This window comes from Labrus bergylta, chromosome 2 (genome assembly GCF_963930695.1).
Source record: "Labrus bergylta chromosome 2, fLabBer1.1, whole genome shotgun sequence".
Classification (NCBI taxonomy): Eukaryota; Metazoa; Chordata; class Actinopteri; order Labriformes; family Labridae; genus Labrus; species Labrus bergylta.
The window spans coordinates 28095286-28119051 of record NC_089196.1 but is presented as its reverse complement, the minus strand read 5'-3'; the positions used below and the strand labels follow the sequence as shown (position 1 = coordinate 28119051).

Sequence of the window (23766 nt, the reverse complement as noted above, 5' to 3'; positions counted from 1 at the left end):
ATTTATTTATATGTTAATTTCATGTCCATGCACATTTGTTGTTGTTCTTGTACTTTTGTATATTGTTTTTAATCCTTATATTTGGTATTTTTGTATTAGATTTTTAAAATCATTTTATACTGAGCTTGCACCGTGGTTCGGAGAGAAACCTTTTTTTTTGATCTTTCTGTGTGTCCAGCACGTATGGAAAAATTGACAATAAAGATGACTTTGACTTTTTGCGCTGTAATGGAGACAAATTACAGAAAAAAGAAACAATGGACCATCTTACCTCCATTTAGTAGAGGTGTGGTCTCTGAAGCGCTTACAGCAGACTTGTGAGAGGTTGATTCATCATCAGAATCAACCTGTTGAAGATCTGCAAGTGCAGACGACATTGTGCAGGAGTCTTTTTGTCTTTCTTGTATTGTTTTCAAAACTCAGTCACAGTTTACATATTGCATAGCCTATGTGTGATTTTTCATTCAGCCTCAGCTGAATTTGAGAACACTGAACTCCACACAGCCACACCACCTCAGCCTCCACCAGCACATAGCACCGTCACACTCACTGTACAGGAGCACAAAGTGAGACGGGTGCTAAGAGCAGTAAATCCCAGGAAGGCAGCTGGCCCAGACGGAGTACCAGGGAAGGTGCTCAAAGCCTGTGCAGACCAGCTCTCACAAGTCTTCACCTGCATCTTCAACCTCTCCCTGTCACAAGCCACCATTCCATCCTGCCTGAAATCAGCCACAATCATACCCGTGCCCAAGAAATCAACCACGGACAGCCTCAACGACTACCGTCCAGCTGCTCTAACACCGGTCATCATGAAGTGCTTTGAGAGGCTGGTTTTACACCACATCAAAGCCAGCCTTCCTCAGACCTTCGACCCACACCAGTTTGCTTATAGAGCGAACAGATCCACAGAGGACGCCATAGCCATAGCTCTCCACACTGCGCTGAGCCTCTCTCACAAGTCTGCTGTAAGCGCTTCAGAGACCACACCTCTACTAAATGGAGGTAAGATGGTCCATTGTTTCTTTTTTTCAGTAGTGACCAGATGTAAACAGAACTATGTGCAGTAAATGAGAAATAAATATATATATACAGAGCTATGTGCAAGTTGGCAAATACTAAATGGTAAGTTAATAAGGTGCATGGTGAATAATGGAACAACAGAACTAATATAAACAATATAACTGTAAAGGTAAAGATGAGATAAACAAAGTGAGCGTAGTGCAATGATGGATAAGAAACAACAGGAATAAATTAACCAGAACTGTATGAATACTGAAATAGAAAGGATAGAATAAAGTGATGTAGTGCATGAGACCAGATAAAGCAGAGGCAGTTAAGGTACACGGCAAATGGAAGGAAGTAAAAACAGGAAAGTTCACAGCTGAGAGTCTGCATTGGGTGAGAGGTGTTGGTGTCTGTTGGGGGAGGGGAGGGGGGGGTTAGGAGTTGAGGAGCTGGACAGCCCTGGGAACAAAGGGGAGCCACTCAAACGCTGGGAAGAGAGCGTGTGAGGGGTCCTGCATCATCCGACCTGCTAGCCTGATTGTCTGTTGCTCATAGATCGATGTCAAAGTCCTTACAGGTAGTCCAGTGATCTTAGAGCAGACTGTGACCGTGCTCTGCAGGCGGTTTCTGTTCTGGAGGGTTGTGGAGTGGAACCAGCAGGTTATAGAAAATGTAATAATGCTCTCAATGAAGGAGTAGTATAAGGTCAGAAGAATGTTCTTACTGACTCCAAAGGAATTGAGCTTCCTTAGGAGGTATTTTCACTGCTGACATTTCCTGAGAATCTCCTCGGTGTTGGAGGTGAATTTCAGCAGGCTGTCGAAGACGGTACCCAGGTACTTATACTCCTCTACTAGTTCGACAGGATTCCCATGGGTTGTGGTGATTGCAGCACGCAGCCAGTTCCCTCTACTTGTTGGAGAAGGTCACCACCATGTCTTTGGTCTTGCTCACGTTCAGTTCGAGGCAGGAGCTGTCACACCACTCCACAAACTCCTGAAGAACTGGTCCATGGTGCTGAGAGGGGCCTGACAGCAGAGACAGAAGAACTGTGTTGTCTGCGTACTTCACCAGGTGACAGTTTGGCTGTGTGGTTCTGCAGTCATCGGTGTAGAGGATGAAGAGCAGAGGTGAGAGCACGCAGCCCTGAGGGGAGCCAGTTGAGGTGTGTTGGAGGTTGGAGAAGGTGTTGTCGACCAGATCTCTCTGTGATCTGTTGGTCAGAAAGTCCAATATCTACAGGATAAGCTGGTTGTTCAGATGGAAGCAGGTTGAAAGTTTGTCAGCCAGGATGTGAGGCTGCAGGGTGATGAATGCAGAGGAGAAGTCTGCAAACAGGAGTCTGGCTGAGGTGTTGGGGTGCTCCAGGTGTTTGTGAACAGTGTCTATTCTGAATGTTTTTGCATCATCGACACCTCTGCCTGCACGATAAGCAAATTGTAGCGGGTCCATCTGGGAGTCGGTTTCTCTGATGATGTGTTGCTTTACGATCCTCTCCATGGCCTTCATCACCAGAGACGTGAGGGCCACAGGCCTGAGGTCATTCAGTGATTTGGTGGGGCTTTTCTTGGGGATGGGGATAACTGTGGAGTGTTTCCACAGCTGGGGGACTGTGCTGCTGTCCATAGAGCTCTGGAACAGGGTCTGAAACACGCCCCCTAGCTGCTCGGCACAGTGCTTCAGGATGCGGCCACTGATGTTGTCTGGACCAGGTGAGCTGCTCTCCCTTGTCCTCCTGAGGGCTCTCACCACATCCTCTCTGCTGAAAGTGAGTGCAGAGTCACTGGGCTTGAGCATGGACACTGTTCCTTCCAGCTGTGTGGTGTTGTCCTTCTGGAATCTGGTGTAGAATGAGTTGAGATCGTTGAGGAGAGAAGTAGAGCTGCTGCCTGAAACCTCGATGGTTTTGATGTTGGTAGCAGCAGTGTTCACAGTAGCCATGTTTTTGAGGCCCTGCCAAGCTGAGTGGAGGTTCCCCTGTGTGAATTTTTCCTCCACTTTGTTCTTGTACTTGAGTTTGGCAGTTTTTATGGCGTGCTTGACTTCTCTGTTTACCTTCTTTTTCTCCATTTCGGAGCCGGTGAAGAAGACCCTTTTCTTCTTGTTGAGGACCTCCTTGAGCTCTTTGGTGATCCAAGGTTTATTGTTGGGAAAGATTGTGACTGTTTTGGAGGGGATGATGTTGTCCACACAGAAGGAGATGTACGATGAAACAGTGTCCACATGCTCATTAATGTTGTTGGAGGGGGCAAAGAGGTTATCCCAGTCAGTGGATTCAAAGCATCCTTGTAGTGTAAGAATGCTTTCGTTGGTCCACTGCTTGATGTTCTTAACAACTTTCTTAACCCTCTTTATTACAGGAGTATATGCTGGAGCAAGCAGGATGGCATGGTGGTCAGCAGAGCCAAGAGGGGGGAGAGCAACAGATCTGTATGCGTTAGGAACTGAACCATAGCATTTATCCAGTGTCTTCCCCAGGCGGGTGCTGCATGTAATGTACTGCTGGTAGCCTTTTAGTGCTTTTTCAGGAGAGCAATGGTTGAAATCGCCCAAGATGAATTTGGGAGAGTCCGGTGATATGAGTTCCAGTTTATTTAATTAAGTTTGTGACGTGTTCAGTGGCTGTGGCTGCGTTAGCTCTGGGGTGGATGTAAACCAGGATGAGAAAAAGCTGTGGAAATTCTCTGGGGAGATAGAAAGGGCGAAGGGAGACAGCCAGAAGCTCAATGTCCGAGGTGCACAGTTTCTCCCTCATGACGATCGTCGAGCACCAGCGTGTGTTTACATAAAGACACACGCCGCCGCCATGTTGTTTCCCAGTGAGCTCACTGTCTCGATCAAGTCTTAAAGAGGCGGAAACCATCAACGTGCAGCGTGTTATCATCGTTGTTCTTATTTAACCACGTCTCAGTAAAAGCAAGAACAGAGGCAGTCCTGTACTCATGCATGTGGTTAATGTTGGCCTGTAACTCGTCCGTTTTATTACGGAGGGAGCGAACGTTAGCCAGGATGATAGATGGAAGCGGCCGTTGTTTACATGTCTCCCGTTTAAGCCTGGCTCTGATTCCTCCCTTTCTCTTTCCCCTCCTGGTTACCTTGTTATTTTTGTGTGGAGTTGTCTTGGCTGACTGAGTTATCCCGGAGAATTTCTTCTGGAAGCATGTCTGTATTGATGGCATGATGAGTTTTAAATCCGAGCTGCAGCAGAATGTCTCGTGTGAGATACTGCTTGACTTAATCATATTTAACACAATCGATATGATCACTGAGTCTTTTACAAAAAGTAAATGTGAATAAATTTGTGATAGATCGACAGTTAACGGGAGACTGGATTCAAATTCTGGGTTGACTGAGTCAACTCTGCAGGGGCTCCACAAGATGGCGCCGCTGACCGGCTAAAAACAGATGGAGGTAGGTTGACAATTTGCTCTTTATAACTACTTTAGTGTTTTTTTAATCCCAAATATCTGGTCCTTTTATTTTAGACGTGTATTATATAAATGTATTCAGGAATTGTAGAATGAATATAATCAGAAAGCCTTCAACTTTACAATAACCTTCAAAGAAGTAAAGTTAAAGATATGTAAAAATTACTATTAAAAATATGTTGTAACGAGGGCTGTCGCTATAACCGCAAAAATGAATTACCGCTGTGTAAACATGCTAAATGCGGTAAACGGAAGCAACCCCCATAACCACTAAACCTGTTCTCTACTGTAAGGGGAAAGCAGTTTCATGAGTGATTCATATAACAGGTAGGGGTCCTACAAGAAGACCATGAAACACATCTACAGAGACTTTAAGGTAAACGACCTGACATCTTAGGCAGCTTTAAGAAAAGACAATTAATGAAGGAAACTCAAATCATGAAGGATCATCAAAGTGTCGATAACGTTGGAGACTAAAGGAAACCTTTATGAACCAGACTACATGGAGGAATAACTTTTGCAGAAAGAGACGGCCGAGGAAGAAAGATGAAAAACGTGTGTGCTGTTTGGTAAGTTGTTTTATTTATTAATTTATTTAGTACTACTTTCCTGGTGGTTGGTATAGAAGCTCTCTTTTTATGTTGTTGTGGTTTTATACCTCCAAACTTGTATAACTTTATTTAATTAACTTCAGTTTAATAATAATAATAATAATAATAATAATAAATTAGATTATATAGCGCTTTTCTAAATACTCAAAGACGCTTAGTTTAACCTTCAGGACTAGAGAAACTAGGCAAATGTATTCTCTACTAAACCTTATCTGATAACAAACATTATCGTGAATTTGATAAGAAACATTTAATGTCCAACAATGATCTTTTGTATGTCCTTTTTTATTATTTGGTACTAAAAGCATTATATATCAGAGTACCATACGCTTTGCTCAATGTTAGCTGACATATTGAGTCTGTAGATAATATCAATGCTTTCTTGTGGTCTCTTTGGGCAATGACACCCTTTATTCTTAATGTATTCTTAAAGTGTTTACTTCTCTTCTGAGTCTTTGTAACTTCATGGCTGTGGATGAAGATATTTAGTCTCTGTGATGTGAATTCTTCCCATGTGGCATAAATGGTGGCCCATGGTGTCCAGAGTTATCACTATAACTAAATGTCTTGCTGGAGTTATACGTGTGCTTTCAGCCACTATATAAGATCCCATAAGTGTTGTACTTTTCTTCAAGTTAAGGGAACTGAAGAGTTGATCTTGATTCCCCCTCACAAACAGATTCAGTTCATCAGTGTGTTAGACTAAGATAAAGTGCTCAGATCTTGCACTTTAATAAAACCAGTTATACCTCAGTTTCAAAAGTAGTCATTTACATGTTTGGAATACATAATTTATATAAACAAGTCATTTTGTGTGTGAACTTCTTCCTGTCGACAGCAACAGCCGGCTGCTGTAAAAGTGCCTCTTTCCTGTTGGCTGCTACCAGGAAGGGGTGGGACTTGTTTTCCATAGCCAATCGGTAGTCGACATAACTGACACAGCCAATAAGAACAGAGTCCGAGTTTAGTTACTCTGACTGACACATTTTTAACCAATTACATTATACAAATAATCACGAGCTCATGTTCCACCCTCAACTCCACTCTCGTTTCACTTTCAATTATTTTTTGTGTCACAGCAAGAAATTCATCGGGTGAGTTACCAGAAAACTAGATACTCAAAAATGAACAAGTAGCCTGATGTTACCTGTATAGTTTAAAGGTTATCAGATAACGTTTTACTAAGATTATATACATTTTATTGTCAATTCTTAGTAGGAGATCCATGAAAACTTTTCTGCTGTTTCTGCTGTTTCTGCTCTATTCCTCCTACAAGTCAGCAAGCTCATATTGAAAGTGAATTTATTATATTACAAACAACATTTTGAAAAAAGATTTGTGTGGTATTTTGGTTTGAGTTTTTAATACATTTTTCAAAAAAATTCTCTGAGCTGAGGTGATTTATTGAGACGTTTGTAACAATCATTCAGGCAGCTTTCATGGCGGCAGTTCGATGTTGTAAAAATCAGTAGGTGAGATTTGCTGAACTACCACTTACAGTTTGCTGGTGTATTCGCTATGGGGCTTCAGTAAAAATACACCTGAGATGGATTAATCTTCAGATTCACACACTGTGCTGCATTTATTATTCAGACAGGAAAATATTTGTGTGGTTTTCCGTAATCATAAAAATAAAGGACATAATGAAAAATCCATTATATGCGAGTTATTAAACACAACACTGCAACCTTACTCCAATGTACAGAGATAACCAACATAACTGATATGAACATGAGAGACTGTATTCTTTACTGATAATTTATAATTTAATGTTTAAAGTTAATTGGGTTGGGTTAATGAGCTAAGGTTCATTTTAGGGTTCATGTTGATTTCTTTGGTTTCAGAGAAAAGTGTACACCCACCCTTTGAGTTATGTTACACCAAGCTGCAGCTAATTTGTTATTGTGGCAGTCTATAAAGCCAGGAAAAGTTTGCTATTGCTGAAAGAGAGGTGAGGCCTTTGACACATGCCTTAGTAGGGCTGGGAAATATATTGAGTTTTTAAGGTATATCGATATATTTTCAAACAAGATATAGGGTAAGAGAATATCGTAAATATTGATATAGTTTATGTTACATTAAAATAATGTGATAGAGGTGCCAGGTCATCTTTTTCTCATCTCACCTCTCTCTCTCTTTTATTGTATTTAAGGAACATTTTTATTTTATAATATTAATTTTTAAATTCACAAACAGATAGTTTATTTTTCATGTGTTTTCATTGTTAATAAAATACATATTGATATATATCGAGTATCGCCATTCAGCTAAACAATATCAAGATATGAGTTTTGGTCCATATCGTCCAGCCCTATGCCTTAGTTTGATTTAGTTTTGAGGTAATTTACCTTTTTTCCTTTGAACTTTTGTTTTTATTAACTTAAATGAAGTCTGCTGAAATGCCTTCCTACCACCTTCCTAATCACTTGAGCTAAACTACTTTACAAGTATATGAATTCAGTGATATTACAGGAATTGCTATGAATGATGTCTGCACTCATTGATTTATTTACTAATGAGTAATGTGCTACTGTACATGTTACCCTTTTAAATATTTTAAATCCTTTCTCTAGGTTCTCAAACAGAGATGTTCTTTCCATTGGAATTAGTCTCTGATGACATCATGGCGACTGCAGCAGCAGGTGAGTCCAGTCAGACTCTGTTTTATCCTCTGTCTACATGTTTAAAGACTCCAAAAGAGATACTGAGACATTTAAGCAGGTCAGTGAGTCTTGGATTTAAGAAATAGTAACAGCCTTAACACTTTTTATTTTCTTGAGCAGATATATTTTATGCATCACTACATACAATATATCATTCTAAACACAGAGGGGTCTGGTGTATGTCCTTAACTTTATAAAGGATGAATGTGCACCTTTTTTGATCCAGTAGATGTCGTCCTTGAGCATCAGCATGAAACCAAAATCAACTGCTGTTTGGCCAACCACTCTCCCCTTGCGTTAGCACATAGTTATCAAACTGTCAGATTGTCAAAGTCCCTGCTCCTCTCCGCTCACATCACCGCTCCCTCTCGCTCTGCCCGACCCTGAGCAGGTTAGATGACAGAGCGCTGAGAAGGTGCTCTAACTGTGCGAGGTGTTGCTCAGATTTGCAATTTTGCAGTAATTTTATTGTTAATTTCGGGTCTGTTCGCACGGAACAGCCTCGCCTTAACATCCTACACCCGACAGGAACTTTTGGATATCGGAATACACCTCCCTGACGATTTAATCAACGATCTTCGACTCATCCCTGAGATCGCCAAAACACCCGAGGCTACGCACTCTACCCGGCCGGGCGGAAGTGCTCGCAGGCGGCGTCGAGACCGTAAACAAAGGCGGGGGAAGCGCGGAGGTATAAGGGCTAAGCTAAAGCTAACACCGCACCGTCTCCCGTTACCCAGCATTTTCCTCGCTAATGTGCGGTCTTTGGTGAACAAAATGGACGAGTTACGACTTCGCATCATCCACAGCAAGAGAATTATGGACTGTAATGTCATGATATTCACGGAAACATGGCTAAACAACGGAGTACCGGACGATGCTATCAAGCTAGCCGGTCGCCACACACACCGAGCAGACAGAATAGCAGAGGACTCCGGTAAGACCAGAGGAGGAGGGCTGTGCATTTATATTAACAAAGCTTGGTGTACAGACTCTGTCATTATTGGGAGACACTGCTCAGCTAACATTGAGTTTCTCATGGTTAAATGTAGACCTTTCTATCAGCCAAGGGAGCTCAGCTCCACTATTGTAACTGCAGCCTACATCCCCCCTGATGCCGATGCTAAAGCTGCCATGAAGGAACTTTACACCGCTATCAGTAAACAACAGACTGCTCACCCGGAGGCTGCATTTATAGTTGCAGGTGATTTTAATCACTCAAACTTAAAGACAGTGCTCCCTAAATTTCACCAGCATGTTTCCTGCAATACAAGAGGAAACAAAACTCTGGACCATGTTTACACAAACATCGCAGGAGCCTACACCACGACCCCCCTCCCCCACCTGGGACAGTCAGACCATCTTTCTTTGTTCCTCATCCCCAAGTACTCCCCACTCATCCAACGTGTGAAGCCATCAGTGACAACGATTAAAGTGTGGCCAGCAGGGACAGACTCTGTACTTCAGGACAAGTTCCATCACACAGACTGGAGTATGTTTGCTTCTCAGGCTACCTTGGGCTCTCACACAGACATTGACACCTACACTTCTTCTGTGCTGGATTATATCAACACCACCATCGACAGTGTTACAACATGGAAGCAGATCACCACGTACCCAAATCAGAAGCCATGGATGAACAAGGAGGTGCGTCTCCTGCTGAAGGCCCGCAACACCGCCTACAGATCAGATGATGCAATGGCCTACAGCGTATCCAGGGCAAACCTGAGGAGGGGCATCATCAAGGCCAAGCACTGCTACAAGCTGAAGGTAGAGGAACACTTCTCCAACTCCGACCCCAGACGCATGTGGCAGGGCATCCAGGCCATCAGTGACTATAAACCCAGAAACTCCACCCCGATAACCACAGATGTCTCCTTCCTGAACGAGCTAAATCACTTTTATGCTCGTTTCGATAGAGACAACAGAGAGACACAGACCACGACCAGACTTCCTGCAGACAACCAGCCCCTCTCACTCACCTCTACAGACGTCCACGCTGCACTGAGCCGGATCAACGCTCGAAAGGCTGCTGGTCCAGACGGCACCCCCGGGCGTGTGCTTAGAGCATGTGCGGAGCAGCTCACTGGGGTTTTCACGGACATCTTCAACCTGTCCCTCGCCCAAGCAGCTGTGCCAGCATGCTTCAAAGCCACCTCCATTGTCCCAGTGCCGAAACACTCCAGCCCGACAGGCCTGAACGACTACCGCCCTGTGGCACTCACACCCATCATAATGAAGTGCTTTGAGCGACTGGTCCTAGCACACCTGAAAAACTGCCTCCCACCCACACTGGACCCATTCCAGTTTGCCTACCGCAGCAATAGGAGTACAGAGGATGCAGTCTCCACTGCGCTGCACTCTGTGCTCACTCATCTGGACAATAACAACACATACGCACGAATGCTGTTTGTTGATTTTAGCTCAGCATTCAACTCTGTCATCCCCTCCAAGTTGAACACTAAACTCGGAGACCTGGGCTTCAACACCTCCCTCCGTCACTGGATAATGGACTTTCTGACCAACAGACCCCAGTATGTTAGGTCAGGACACACCTGCTCCACCACCATCACACTCAACACAGGCGTACCACAGGGCTGTGTGCTGAGTCCATTCCTCTACTCCCTCTTCACCCACGACTGCAGACCTGTACATGGATCCAACACCATCATCAAGTTTGCAGACGATACAGCGGTGATTGGCCTCATCAGCAACAACGATGACACGGCCTACAGGGAGGAGGTACAGCATCTGGCCGCCTGGTGTGCTGACAACAACCTGCTCCTCAACACCAGCAAGACGAAGGAGATCATCGTGGACTTCAGGAGAGAAAGAGGAAGCACGCACAACCCCATTCACATCAACGGGATGGCTGTTGAACGTGTCTCCAGCTTCAAGTTCCTGGGAACCCACATCACAGAGGACCTCTCCTGGTCCACTAACACCTCCAGTCTGGTTAAGAAGGCTCATCAACGCCTCTTTTTCCTGAGGACACTGAAGAGACACCACCTGTCTTCAGCTGTACTGATGAACTTCTACCGCTGTGTGATCGAGAGCATCCTGACCAGCAGTGTCTCAGTCTGGTACGGAAACTGCTCTGTCGCAGACCGTAAGGCGCTACAGCGGGTGGTAAAAACCGCCCAGCGCATCACAAGGTGTCCACTTCCGGCCATTGAGGATGTCCAAAGAACACGCTGTCTGCGGCGAGCTCACGGCATTCTTAAAGACTCCTCCCACCCTGCCCACAGACTGTTTACCCTCCTGCCCTCCGGCAGGCGCTTCAGAAGCCTCCGGACCAGAACCAACAGACTGAGAAACAGCTTTTTCCCCAGAGCTGTTTCTCTACTGAACTCTACCCCCCGAACTCTGAACTCTGTCTCTCTCTCTCTCTCCCTCTCTCTCTCCGCACCCTGCTGACCCCCCTTTCCCCTCCATATCACCTCACTCCCCGAACTCTGTATTCTGTCTCTCTCTCTCCCTGTATTCGAACTCTGTATTCTGTCTCTCTCTCTCTCTCTCCCTCTCTCTCTCCGCACCCTGCTGACCCCCCTTTCCCCTCCATATCACCTCACACCCATCATCCCCCCACCTCTCCTCCTGGTCACACACACACATCTCTCATCCATCTGTATTATTGTATTATAGTACGTTCATATTCTGTAAATTATCTGTAAACTGTATAACATGCTCACTGCATCTTAATCTGTAAATTATTAGTATAGCATGCTCACTGCATCTTATTCTGTATATTATTAGTATAGCATGCTCACTGCATCTTAATCTGTACATTATTAGTATAGCATGCTCACTGCATCTTAATCTGTACATTATTAGTATAGCATGCTCACTGCATCTTAATCTGTATATTATTAGTATAGATGCTCACTGCATCTTAATCTGTATATTATAATCCTAAGAACACACTTATTTTGTAGCATTACTTATTTATAGCATTTATTTATTTTTATTGCATCCCATTAAGCCAGCCATCCAGATATACCTCATAATTCACTTTTTTTTTGGCTACATCTGTAAATTTTGCAATTACTGTACATAGCACAGAATCACTGTACATAGCACAGAATTACTGTACATAGCACAGACTCTTGCACTCAATTACTGTACATAGCACAGACTCTTGCACTTTCTGCTTATTTGCACTTCTGGTGAGATGCCAAACCTCATTTCGTTACTCTATACCTGTATATGTGTAATGACAATAAAGTTGAATCTCATCTCATCTCATCTCATGTAATGTGGTGAAATATAGAAATGTATGCTCATTTAGATATAATAGTAATGTGAATGGGCTTAGACAGGCTACATAAACTTAATTGAAAGGCTGAAATATATTTTTCGGCTCCAGATGGATATGTATTTTTTTCTTCACATCGCGATGACGATGCTGTAACAATATATCGTGCAGCCCTATAGTGAATTAAATGCAGAGAAATATAATGGTGATTGAGTCTGTAGTAAAGGCTTTCTTCTCAGAAAAACATATGACATTTCAAAATTCCCTCTTTAAATATCACAGTGCAGCATATAAGTGCAATTAGCCTTCTTTCATATTTTAGGACAAAATAAGTTTCTATGTCTACCTGCATTCCAAAACTAAAAGAGATTAATGTCAATAAATAATGAAAGCAATGTTTGCATATATGTAAGACAGACATAGTTAGTATTTGTAAGTTTCTCTTTCTCTTAAGTAACTCTCTTCACGATGGTTTGACATCCTAATATATATAATAGGCCTATTTTTCATGTTTCATTCTGTTGACATATTTCACAACAGGAAGTTTTCCTGCACTCCTTCATAAAGTGATCATTTCACTCTCAGACTGTACGGCATTATTGTCTGAAATCTCTGAATAAAGTTTAACTTTTATTTGTCATCATAGTTTTAGCTTACCTTGTGCATTTTAATTAGATATTTTTAATCCTCCATCATTCAATATTTTGCTCTATTTCTGTTATTGGGCTATTTTCTTACCTTGTGCCGTTGGACCACCTAACTGTGTTCAAAATACATGAACTCCAGTATGTGTTCAAACTCATCTCTGTGTGTTCTCAAAGTGAATTATTAAAGAGGGAAAACACACAAACAAAAACTGATACAAAGTTATTTTGGGTAAGAAGCATAAAACAGGGTTTTTCCTGCATAAACAATTCTTTGGCGCCCCCCAAAGAGGTTTTACCCAGCGCCAAAGGAAAATCCAGAGCGCCAAAAGAAAAAAAAGACGATGCAAATTGCAAATCAAATCCTCCCTGAATGTTAAAAGTATCAATACATCAAACGACTGTTGAACAAGCAGAACATAAACTTAAATACGACGTCTCTGACTTCTAGCAGTCATCTCCCCTCTCATCCGTTTACGCATGTGGCTCGCGCTGGATAGCCAGCTGATTGACTGTTCGTTTCTTTTGATTGGTTCCGTCCGCTCCGCTGACACCCACAAGCGCTAAATTCAGGTTGATTTTCCATTTGGAGTTAATTTCAAAGAGCAATGCTCTTCATGGCGGTAAATATTTATCCCAACAGTCATGTTAAAACTATACTAAACCGCGTATGACGTATAGCTGCGGCTACTTGTCCCTGCTCCTCTGCTGTCTGCAGACGGGTCATCGGGGGGGGCACGCCGAGACGAGACACACCAACATACATGGCTGCAAACGCGCACACACACACCGGAACACCAACCACCGCACACACCTGTTGACTTGTAGTGAAACGGAACCCGGTTGATCCGCTATCCGTATGGACCGAGTCGGGAACGCACGTTCAACTTTTCTCTGTTCAATTCCAACGTGTCTGCTTTTATCAACAATCAATATCTTAACGACTGTAACGTCAGCCAGCTGTAGTCTGTGAACTTCTCCACACAGACTGTCAACCAGCGCTGCGTTAGAGCCAGCAAATATATTTTTATTATTTCTCAATTTCCTGATCTGATCAAATGATCCAAATTATCTGTGACTTAAATCTGTGATTATTTGACATAATACCTTAGTAATTCAAATAAATGTACTTTTGGCAGGATGTGACCTCGCCTCTCCCAATCTCATTACACCCCTCTCCCTCAAAATCCCTCTCCTCCCATGTTTCATTGTTGCAATTAAAGAAAATCTTTACCAGATTGAATTGGGGTTTCAGTAACTTAAGCATAATGATAATATTATTTATAAAATGGTCAGAAATAACAGGAAATGCACAGATTTCTGTCAAATAAGGTAATACTGAGCCAGGACAAACCCTGTAAAAGTATAAAATCCTCCCACTTCTCGTCTCCACTTCTTTTTAAAGCCAACTGTCACCCTACAGAGGCTCTGCCTTAAAAAGGAGAGGCATTTTTAGCTTTAATAATAAAAACAAGCGATTATTACGTCAGGCCAAATCTTGACCTTAAACAAAGAAATCTAAAAACATGTTCAAAACTTTTTTACCTATAATAATAATAATAATAATAATAATAATAATGCATTTTATTTAAGGGTGCCTTTCATGTCACTCATGGTCACCTTACAGACACAGCAGTAGAGTTAAAAACACGAACACTATCAACTACTTAAAAACAAAAACACAAAAACAGCAGCTGTGAGCTGTGATCTGAAGGTGGGGAGATAGTTAATGTCATGGATGGTTTGTGAGAGAGAGAGTTCCAGAGACGGGGGGCCGTACGGCTAAATGCTCGAGATCCCATTGATGATAGGCGGAAAGGAGGTGTGGTGAGGAGCATGGAGGAGGCAGAACGGGGGGACCAAGAGGGTGTGTAGGCAGGGTCCGAAATTAACTTTTTGACTCACCGGCCAAGGTGGCAGGTAGATGAAAAATTTCATATCAATCGATATATAAATAATAATTCATTTAAAAGCTGATTTTTGTTCCTGAGTGAAAGATGAAGAAACCAGATGGTTAATTATGGTTTAATTATTCTTTATTGTCAGAACATGAAGAATTATAATTAAACAGGAACATTTCACCATCATAAGCTCAGAGCACGGAGGTAAACAAATCAAGCAAAAAACGCAGTGACTAACAATAAATAATACACACACATGTAGGCACACACACACAGACTTACCTTTAAATAGAAAGACATTTTAGCTGTGGACTTCCAGCTGAATGTGAATGTTTGATAGTTGTGTGGGTTTATTTACAATGTTACAATTCACTTAGCAGACGCTTAGCGCTCAGTCTGTAGGGACTTGGGTTGGGAACCGGAGGGTCGCCGGTTCAAGTCCCGTTGTGGACCAAATATGGAAGTTGGTCTGGTAGCTGGAGAGGTGTCAGATCACTTCCTGAGCACTGCCGAGGTGCCCTTGAGCAAGGCACCAAACCCTCTCCCCACCACCAGCTCAGGAGCGCCTGCTGTGGGCAGCTCCGTCACTCTGACATCTCTCCATTAGTGCATGTCCATAGGATCCTGTTTGTGCATGTGTGTGTATATTTCAGCCTGTGTGTGTGTTGCATGAACTACAGAGTGTAAAAACTGAAATTTCCCCTTGTGGGGATCAATAAAAGTAAATCTTAAATCTTATTACCGCTGTTTTGGATGATAAAGATAGTCATCTACCGTTGTCTCCAAGCGTTTCTACAACAAACTAGGCCTACATCATGTCCGGTCCTGACAGTGGAGATGACTCACGGCCAACTTCCACCAGATGCGTGTCCGGTCCGTCTCCGTTTTTTTACGTGTTTATAAGGTTTCTATAGAGTTTTATACCACATACATCATATTATCTCACACTGTCACCAGTTAGTTTGTTTAATTACCGCTATTAAAGTTATAACTTGCACGCTTTATAAAATGTGTTAGTTCATGTCACCTCCCAGGCTCCGTAGACTTCTACTTTATTTATGTGTAAAATGTCATGAAAGACTGTGCACACCTATGACAAAATGTACTTGTTTCAATCATAGATGATCTGCATCCTCTGAGGCGCTGTAACAGTATGGAATGGTTGCCACCTCACAGTGAGTAAAACTTCTATCCATTTGTATAAGAATATCTGTTTTGGTCACATCTGTAAAAACAGTAGGTAATCAAATCCCAAAATAAACCAAGAAAACTGGATTTAAAAAAAATAGCCAGTTAGTCTGTTAAAATGTTTCTTTTTACAGTGTCTGAGTTGAGGGTTGTTCTGCTGGGGAACTCATGGTCTGAGAGGAGTTCAGTGGGGAACGACATAATGAGAGAGACTGTGTTCAACACTGGAAAAGAAGCAAACCAATGTGAGCAAGTCAGGAGACAAATAAAGGAGAAAGACATAGTTCTTATCAACACTCCAGATCTGCTTCATCCCACCAGATCTGCAGACAAACTGACAGAACATCTGACAGAATGTGTGAGACTCTCTGATCCTGGACCTCATGTGTTCCTGTTGGTTCTACAGCCTGATGACTTCACTGAGGAACACAAACAGAGATTCTGTAGAGTTCTTAAACGCTTCAGTGATCAATCATTTGATCATTCACTAATACTGATATCAACACCCAGAGAGCAGGGCTCAAGTGGTGTTAAGATATATTTACAAAATCAACCCTTAAAAGAGATGATCAGAGAATGTAGACACAGAAATTTGGAAGAGGCAAACCTTGAACTTCCAGAGCTGTTGACACGTTTGGGTCAAATTGTGAAAGAACACAATGGAGAGCATGTCATCTGTGATGTGTTCATGGATGCCCCTGATGATATACAAAGAATACAACAAAAGGAAACATGCGATGCTGTTAGATCTGCTGGTAAGAGATCTGTTCTAATCAAAATGTTTAAACTCAAAATCATTACTGATCTCATGAGAATATGAAGCTGATAGTCAATGATGTCATCTTTTTACAGGTCTTAGCGATAACAGGGTGACACCCCCTCCCTCAGGGGAAAGTAAGTAAACTTTCATAAATAGACACATTTTATTATTACTGACCAGTACCATATTGGCGCCACTGTGGTTGACCCTTATCCCCCAAAAACTCATCTCCCTTTAGAGAAAACTTGGGAAATTATAATCACTTTTTTTTTTTTGTTATTATTATTATAAATATATTGTATCCAAAAATGTGAAACCGGAATCCAATAGAGACTTGACTACATTATCTGAGAGCAGTACAAAGTTCAGCTCCCGCACTAAAAAACAACTTGGGCCCATGCCCATAATGCAAAAGGTGGTGAGCCATTTTGTATTGATTCAATCAATCAATCTTTATTTGTATAGTGCCAATTCATAACAAATCTTGTCTTTAGACACAAAAATAGTAGATAGTAGATCTAGACCATACTCTTTTATATTATTTACAAAGACCCAACATTAATCTACCATGAGCACAGTAAAGTTACAGTGGCAGGGAAAAACTGCCTTTTAACAGGAAGGAATCTGGAGCATCACCAGACTCACCAAAAGAGTGAGTTGTATAATTAAAATAATGCCTATTTAAGCCATGAACAAGGTTCAAGGTTCAAGGTTGTCTTTATTATCCCTGCTAGAGGGCAATTTGTTTTGCAGTCAGCAGTAAAACACACACATACATACAGCCCGAAATGAGCAAACAACATAGAAAGGACAGTAAATAATAGATAAGAAACAGAGGCAACACAGTTGGTGGTTTAAAAAGATGATGGCAGCAGGAACAAATGAGTTTCAGGGTGCATATTCAAAATCAGTCCTCTTGAAGGCTTTATCCAATCCAACCCAATTTGGTCTTGGTACCGTAGATACCTTGGAGAATAAAATGTATTAAAAGCTTAAGTTTTGTTAAAGGGCGTGGCCATGGCTGGGGGGTTAAAATGTATGTAAAATTACAGAAAATCACTGTAAGTTTATATATGCAAGGTCCAGCACTGTAAAGCGCAGAAGTTAAATAAGTAATAAAGTGTATTTGTATGTATTTGTGTAAACTGCTTAGCAAAAGTTACGCTGTAATAAAGTAAAAGTTATGGACACATTAAATGAGGAAGCATACATGTAAATTACTGTATACTTCCTGATTTAATGTGACGGTTTAACAGTTTGTAAACAGGTTGAGGAATATAAATATATATAATGATTATGTAGGTATGAACAGACACACACAGACAGATATTGATTTAATGGTTCATAGTTTTTTTTCCTGCTACTGTCTTGATTAAGCTAATTAGAAGCTAACATGAAGATTATGAGTTTTTCTTTCATTAAACCATTGAAAGCTAAATATGGAAAACAGAATGTAAGCTTTAGTTTAACCATGTGGCATGACTTAATGTCTCTCTACACGTTACATTTTATTTTTCTATTACAGTCAGAATTCTGCTGCTGGGGACAGACGACAAAACAACAAAACTTGGAGACTTTATCACCGGAAAAGAACAACACAGCTCAGGCTTCATATCAATGCCTTTTGCAAACAAACAAGTGGTGCAGAGTGGAGAATGGAGAGGAAAGCCTCTTACAGTTGTGAAAACTCCAGATGTTTTCAGAGTTTCTGTGGAGAAGCTGAGAGAAGAGATGAAGAAGGCTGTGAGTCTCTGTCCTCCTGGACCAAATGTTGTGCTGCTGTTAGTGAAACCTTCTGATTTCACTGAAGAGAACAGACAAACACTGAAGTTGATCCTGAGTTTGTTTGGTCAAGATGCTTTTAAACACTCAGTGGTCATCAGCACACATAAGGAGGATAAAACAGATGTCTCTTTTAGAAGTCTCATTAAAGACTGTGGAGAACAACACTACAGTATGGCTGACAACAACCGTGATGTATTAATGCAAAAGACTGAGAAAACTGTTCATGAAAACAAAGGAACCTTTCTCACTGTCATTGAGGATTCAGTCGCCCCAAAGTCTGGTCTTATGAAAACAGCTTTGAGCCTGGTTCTGTGTGGAAGGAGAGGAGCAGAGAAGACTTCAGCAGCTGAGGCCATTTTAGGTCAGACAGATCTTCATTCAGCCTCCAGCTCATCAGAGTGTGTTAAACATCAGGGTGAGGTGTGTGGACATTGGGTTTCCCTGGTGGAGCTTCCTGCCCTGTATGGAAAACCTCAGGAGGAGGTGATGAAGGAATCATTCAGGTGTGTCTCTCTCTGTGATCCTGAGGGCGTCCATGCCTTCATCCTGGTTCTACCTGTGGGTCCACTCACTGATGAAGACAAAGGAGAGTTGGAGACCATCAAGAACACATTTGGGAGTCGATTCAATGACATCACTGTGTTGCTGTTCACTGTTGAATCAGATCCCTCAGATCCAGCTGTTGTTAACTTTCTAAATGAAACTAAGTCCATCCAGGAGCTTCTTCAGAGCTGTGGAGGAAGATCTTTGGTTCTAAACATCAAGGACAAGCAGCAGATCCCAGAGCTGCTGGACATCGTGGAAAAGATGCACAAAGATAAATCCAAATCATTCATCTTCACAACACAAACATTTGCACATGCCCAAATAGAAAAGATCACAACTCTACAGGCTGAGCTGAAGAACCTGAAAACAAAAGACCCAGTCATCTGTAAGTATTATTTATTTTAATTTATAAATACAACATTTTTAAAATAAACATCCCATTGTTAATCATACCAAAAGTCCATAAACTGTACTCTATAAATTTGTCAGCATTAAAGGTAACTCTAGGTCTTCTTTTTTGACAGGTGATGATGATAAGCTGAGTCAAGAGAGTCTCAGGATTGTGCTGATAGGGAAGACTGGCAATGGGAAGAGTTCTTCAGGAAACACCATTCTAGGAGGGAAGACATTTGAAGCCGAATCATCCCAAATTTCAGTCACAAAATGTTGTCAGAAAGCACAAAGTGATGTGAATGGTCGTCCTGTCACTGTGGTCGACACTCCTGGTCTGTTTGACACAACTTTGTCTCATGAAGAGGTTCAAGAAGAGATGATTAAATGCATCAGTCTTCTGGCTCCAGGACCACATGTCTTCCTGTTGGTGTTACAAATCGGCAGATTTACATCAGAGGAGAAGGAGACATTAAAACTCATAAAGGAAGTCTTTGGGAGGAATGCTGAAAAGTTCACCATCGTTCTTCTAACTGGAGGAGATTCATTAAAGCGTGATAACATGTCCATTGAAAAATACATTGATAAGAAATGTGATGATTCCTTTAAGAAACTCCTTGCTGACTGTGGAGGAAGATACCACGTGTTTGATAACTACGAGGAAGAAAAAAGAACACAAATCAGTGAGCTGATAACAAAGATTGAAACAATTGTGACACTAAATGGAGGCAGCTGCTACACCAATGAGATGCTGCAAGAAGCTGAAGCCGCTATAATGAAAGAAATGAAGAGACTCATGCAGGAGAAAGAAGAAGAGATGAAGAGAGAGATGGATGAGCTTCAAAGGAAACACGAGGAAGAAATGAAAGAAAAGGAAAGAAGAATGGAAGAACAGAGAATAGAAATTGAAAAGGAGCGAAAACTGAGAGAGAAACAACTCCAAGAAAAGCAGGAGAGGATCAACAAGGAGTGTGAGGAGAGAAAGAAAGAACAGCAAAAGAGAGAAGAAGAAAACAGGAAAAGAGAGCAAGAGGAAGAAATTAAGAAACAGTCATGGGAACAGAAACTCTCAGCTTTGGAGAAACAGATAAAATCAGAATCAGAATCAAAGGAAACCATTGACAAAAAGCTGGAGGAGACTAGAGAAGAGATGAGAAAGCAACAAGAGACTTGGGAGAAAGAAAGAAGAGAATGGTGGACAAAACGGGCACAAGAAGATGAACAGAGACAACAGGAGGAACGAGCAAAACTTAAAAAGCTCCAAGATGAATATGAAAAAGAAAGAGAGATTAATGAAAAGAAAAGAAAGGAAGAGGACAAAGACAGAAGAGAACAGGAGGAGAAGGAGAGAAGAGAATTGGAAGAAAACTACAAGAGACAAATGAAGGAAATGAAGAATAAGTATGACGTGGAGACCAGAAAACAAGCTGAAGAACTCAATGATTTCAGACAGAAATACATGAAGGACTTCAATGCACTGATAGAGAAACACATGGAGGAAATGTGTGAGTTGAAGCAAAGACAAGAAAGACAAATGCACAAGGCAGAAGAGAGACGTGACAAAGATTACAATCTTTTACAAAACCTCTCAGAAAGCAAAGAAAAACATCTGAAAGAAGAAAGAGAGGAATTGAAGAAAAAGCACGAACAAGAAATAAATGAAATGAAACAAAAATGCGAAAGCAAATGTATTATCCTCTGATGGTTCCATCAACTCTGGCTTATGACATTAGCTGATTGAATACCGTCCGTTTTAGTTTTGTGTCTAGCTGGACCAGTGTCCAAGAACGCCACAAAGACACTTCCAACAGTAACTTAGTTCTTGCTAAAGTTTATGGATGTGATGTCATGTAAAACAAACACATGATACCTGTGCCCTAATGAAAAGGACAAGTGCTCATCCAAACACTGGGACCATGACGTCCTTGGAGGAAAATGTTTAAATGCAGACGTTGCTGACGCTGTGTTCTGGCCAGGAGAAATCCGCCACCCAAGCTGATCTGACTCAGTCGGTGACTTCATCTAACATTTAACATAACTAAAATGGTGTCATCTTTTGCTGTTTTATATACTGTAGAAAATTGTAAGAGAGATGCTGCCACAAGAGGGCGCCCTGTGTATACAGTAAAACAGGCCTGTTCCTGCTAAGAAGTGATTCCTGTTTGACTTCTCAATTCAGTTTAGATGTAAATCAAACACAATCTGAATCAGATTGTGTAATTAGTAATTTCAGGTTTTATGATCTTTGTATTTTTAAAAAAATTGTCTTTTATTGTAAAATATGTTTTTTCGTTTCCTATAGTTGATTATACACATTCAAGTTATTTCATTTATTCAAAAAATTAACATCAAGGATTTTAAGGAAATATTTTGGTAATTTTTTCAAGTTTACTTATTTTTGTAGAAATGTTCTGAGGTAAAACTTGTTTTGTTTTTCTTTTTTCTATGTCTGTGATAATAAAAAAAATCTGAACAAAACAATATATTTTCAGTTGTTGCCTTTATCATGGGGAAGTAATATTCTTACTATGTGATCTTACATTTAATAGAAGATATATGAATATCATCTTATCTACAGAGTGATTATCCCACAAATCAGCTGCTGCCTTTCATGATTTAGTTTTAAAGCTGACTTCTAAATTGTACTTTTTATGTCCGGTTAAAATGAATCAGTCAATAGTAGCCACGTTGTAAACAAGTCTCTGAGAAACATAAAGCTCTAGCTTTAGAGACACGACATTTACAAACATGTTTTACGTTTCTGAGTGAAGGCTTTTTGCACACAAAGTCTGTTTTCTTTTATATCCAAAATTGCCACTGGTTTGAAAAAAAGGATCTCATGTTGTGTAAATCATGTTTGCACACTGACCCAGAAAGTTTTTCATCATTTTCTTTTTCAGAACAGGTTTGATTTTCTGTGTGTTTCTGCCTCCATCTCTTTTTGTCTCAGTGTTCAGGATCAATTACATTTTAATGTGTGGTTACAGTAGAAGGCAGCAGTCAGTCAAACTTGACTTCTGACCTGAAATACACCTGGAAGTGATCAGGATAACTCTGCAGCTCTTATTAATGAGGAAACTCTCCTTGATATTGTCTTGTTTTCAGCAAGGGATGGACCACATGTTTTTATTTTTTCCAACTGAAATGACCACAATATCATCTTCACTACCTGATGACTTCATTTTGTCTCATACTGCAATATTTTGCGATAAATAATGTGACACTTTTATTTTATGAGATTACGGATTCGAAAAATGCATCCGACCAAATGGACTCAGTGTGCAAAGACCTTTTGTTACTTCCTCTTTCTGTGCAGCCTTTTTTGGTCATTACAATGAACATTAACGTGTAGAGACCTGCCTTCAATCAGTCTGTCAACATGTCTCCAAAGCAAGAACATGCTTCACATGTCTTTGGTGCAGGACACAAACGTTATATGATAGTAGAGACAAAGTTTGAATCACTGGTACTATGTTTTGAAATCAATACTTGAAAGCAGCATTTCCTTCCAGTTAAAAAGATGAACAGTGCGTTCATCCAATCAGCTTGTGATTCATATTCACCTGAAGGTACCTGGCTTCTCTGTTAGAGGTTAATGTCCTTCTCTGTTTTGTGATTTGTTGATGGTTTTTGTGATATGAAAAAAAAAATGCATGGACATGACGTCGCTGAGTACAGTCTCAGTGTCGTCACCTTTACTTTAGGACATTCACAGAGTTAATGGTAACCGTAAGCCTACAGGAAAACTCAAAATCAACAGCATAATACAGTTTTTCACAATTGCTACAGAAAGACACACTTCTTGAAACCTTCCTCCCTTTAATCAAAACTGTGAACAGAAAACCCAGTTTTGAAATACATTCACAAAACCTCTGATTCTTCTGACAGACTCAAACAATCACATGAAAACAGTTTTTCATGTGAAAGAATAGAATACTAGAATAAATAGAATAGAATAAAGAATACTTTATTGCTTCACAACGTTTAGTACTCCGAACTTCAACAGGTTGATTAATCAAAACTATTGATGGAAGCTCACTGAATATTCAGTAATACATCACAACTTTTACAATTCTTTCACTAAGTTAGTGACTTATATTTATTTATATGTTAATTTCATGTCCATGTACATTTGTTGTTGTTCTTGTACTTTTGTATATCTGTTTTTAATCCTTATATTTGGTATTTTTGTATTAGATTTTTAAAATCATTTTATACTGAGCTTGCACCGTGGTTCGGAGAGAAACCTTTTTTTTGATCTTTCTGTGTGTCCAGCAAGTATGGAAAAATTGACAATAAAGATGACTTTGACTTTTTGCGCTGTAATGGAGACAAATTACAGAAAAAAGAAACAATGGACCATCTTACCTCCATTTAGTAGAGGTGTGGTCTCTGAAGCGCTTACAGCAGACTTCTGAGAGAGGTTGATTAATCATCAGAATCAACCTGTTGAAGATCTGCAAGTGCAGACGACATTGTGCAGGAGTCTTTTTGTCTTTCTTGTATTGTTTTCAAAACTCTGTCACAGTTTACATATTGCATAGCCTATGTGTGATTTTTCATTCAGCCTCAGCATCGTGCCTTTCTGCT

At 40.9% G+C, this 23766-nt stretch overlaps 1 protein-coding gene across 7 annotated transcripts in view; it reads left to right on the top strand.

The window, feature by feature from the left end:
• LOC109990976 (GTPase IMAP family member 8-like) overlaps positions 1 to 21657 on the top strand; it is a 30609-nt gene extending 8952 nt beyond the window's left edge. For 4 of the 7 annotated variants that reach the window (XM_065950711.1, XM_065950703.1, XM_065950715.1 and 1 more), the window contains 2 exons: positions 18744 to 19171; positions 19311 to 21657. In XM_065950711.1, the coding sequence (XP_065806783.1) occupies positions 18744 to 19171; positions 19311 to 20878 (1996 nt within the window). In that variant the 3' untranslated portion in view covers positions 20879 to 21657. Of the gene's footprint in view, positions 1 to 7313; positions 7687 to 15628; positions 15683 to 15829; positions 16451 to 16547; positions 16590 to 17980; positions 19172 to 19310 lie in introns of those variants that run through there. The other 3 variants (XM_065950690.1, XM_065950695.1, XM_065950683.1) reach the window with 2 other exon arrangements.
• The last annotated feature ends 2109 nt before the right edge of the window (positions 21658 to 23766 follow it).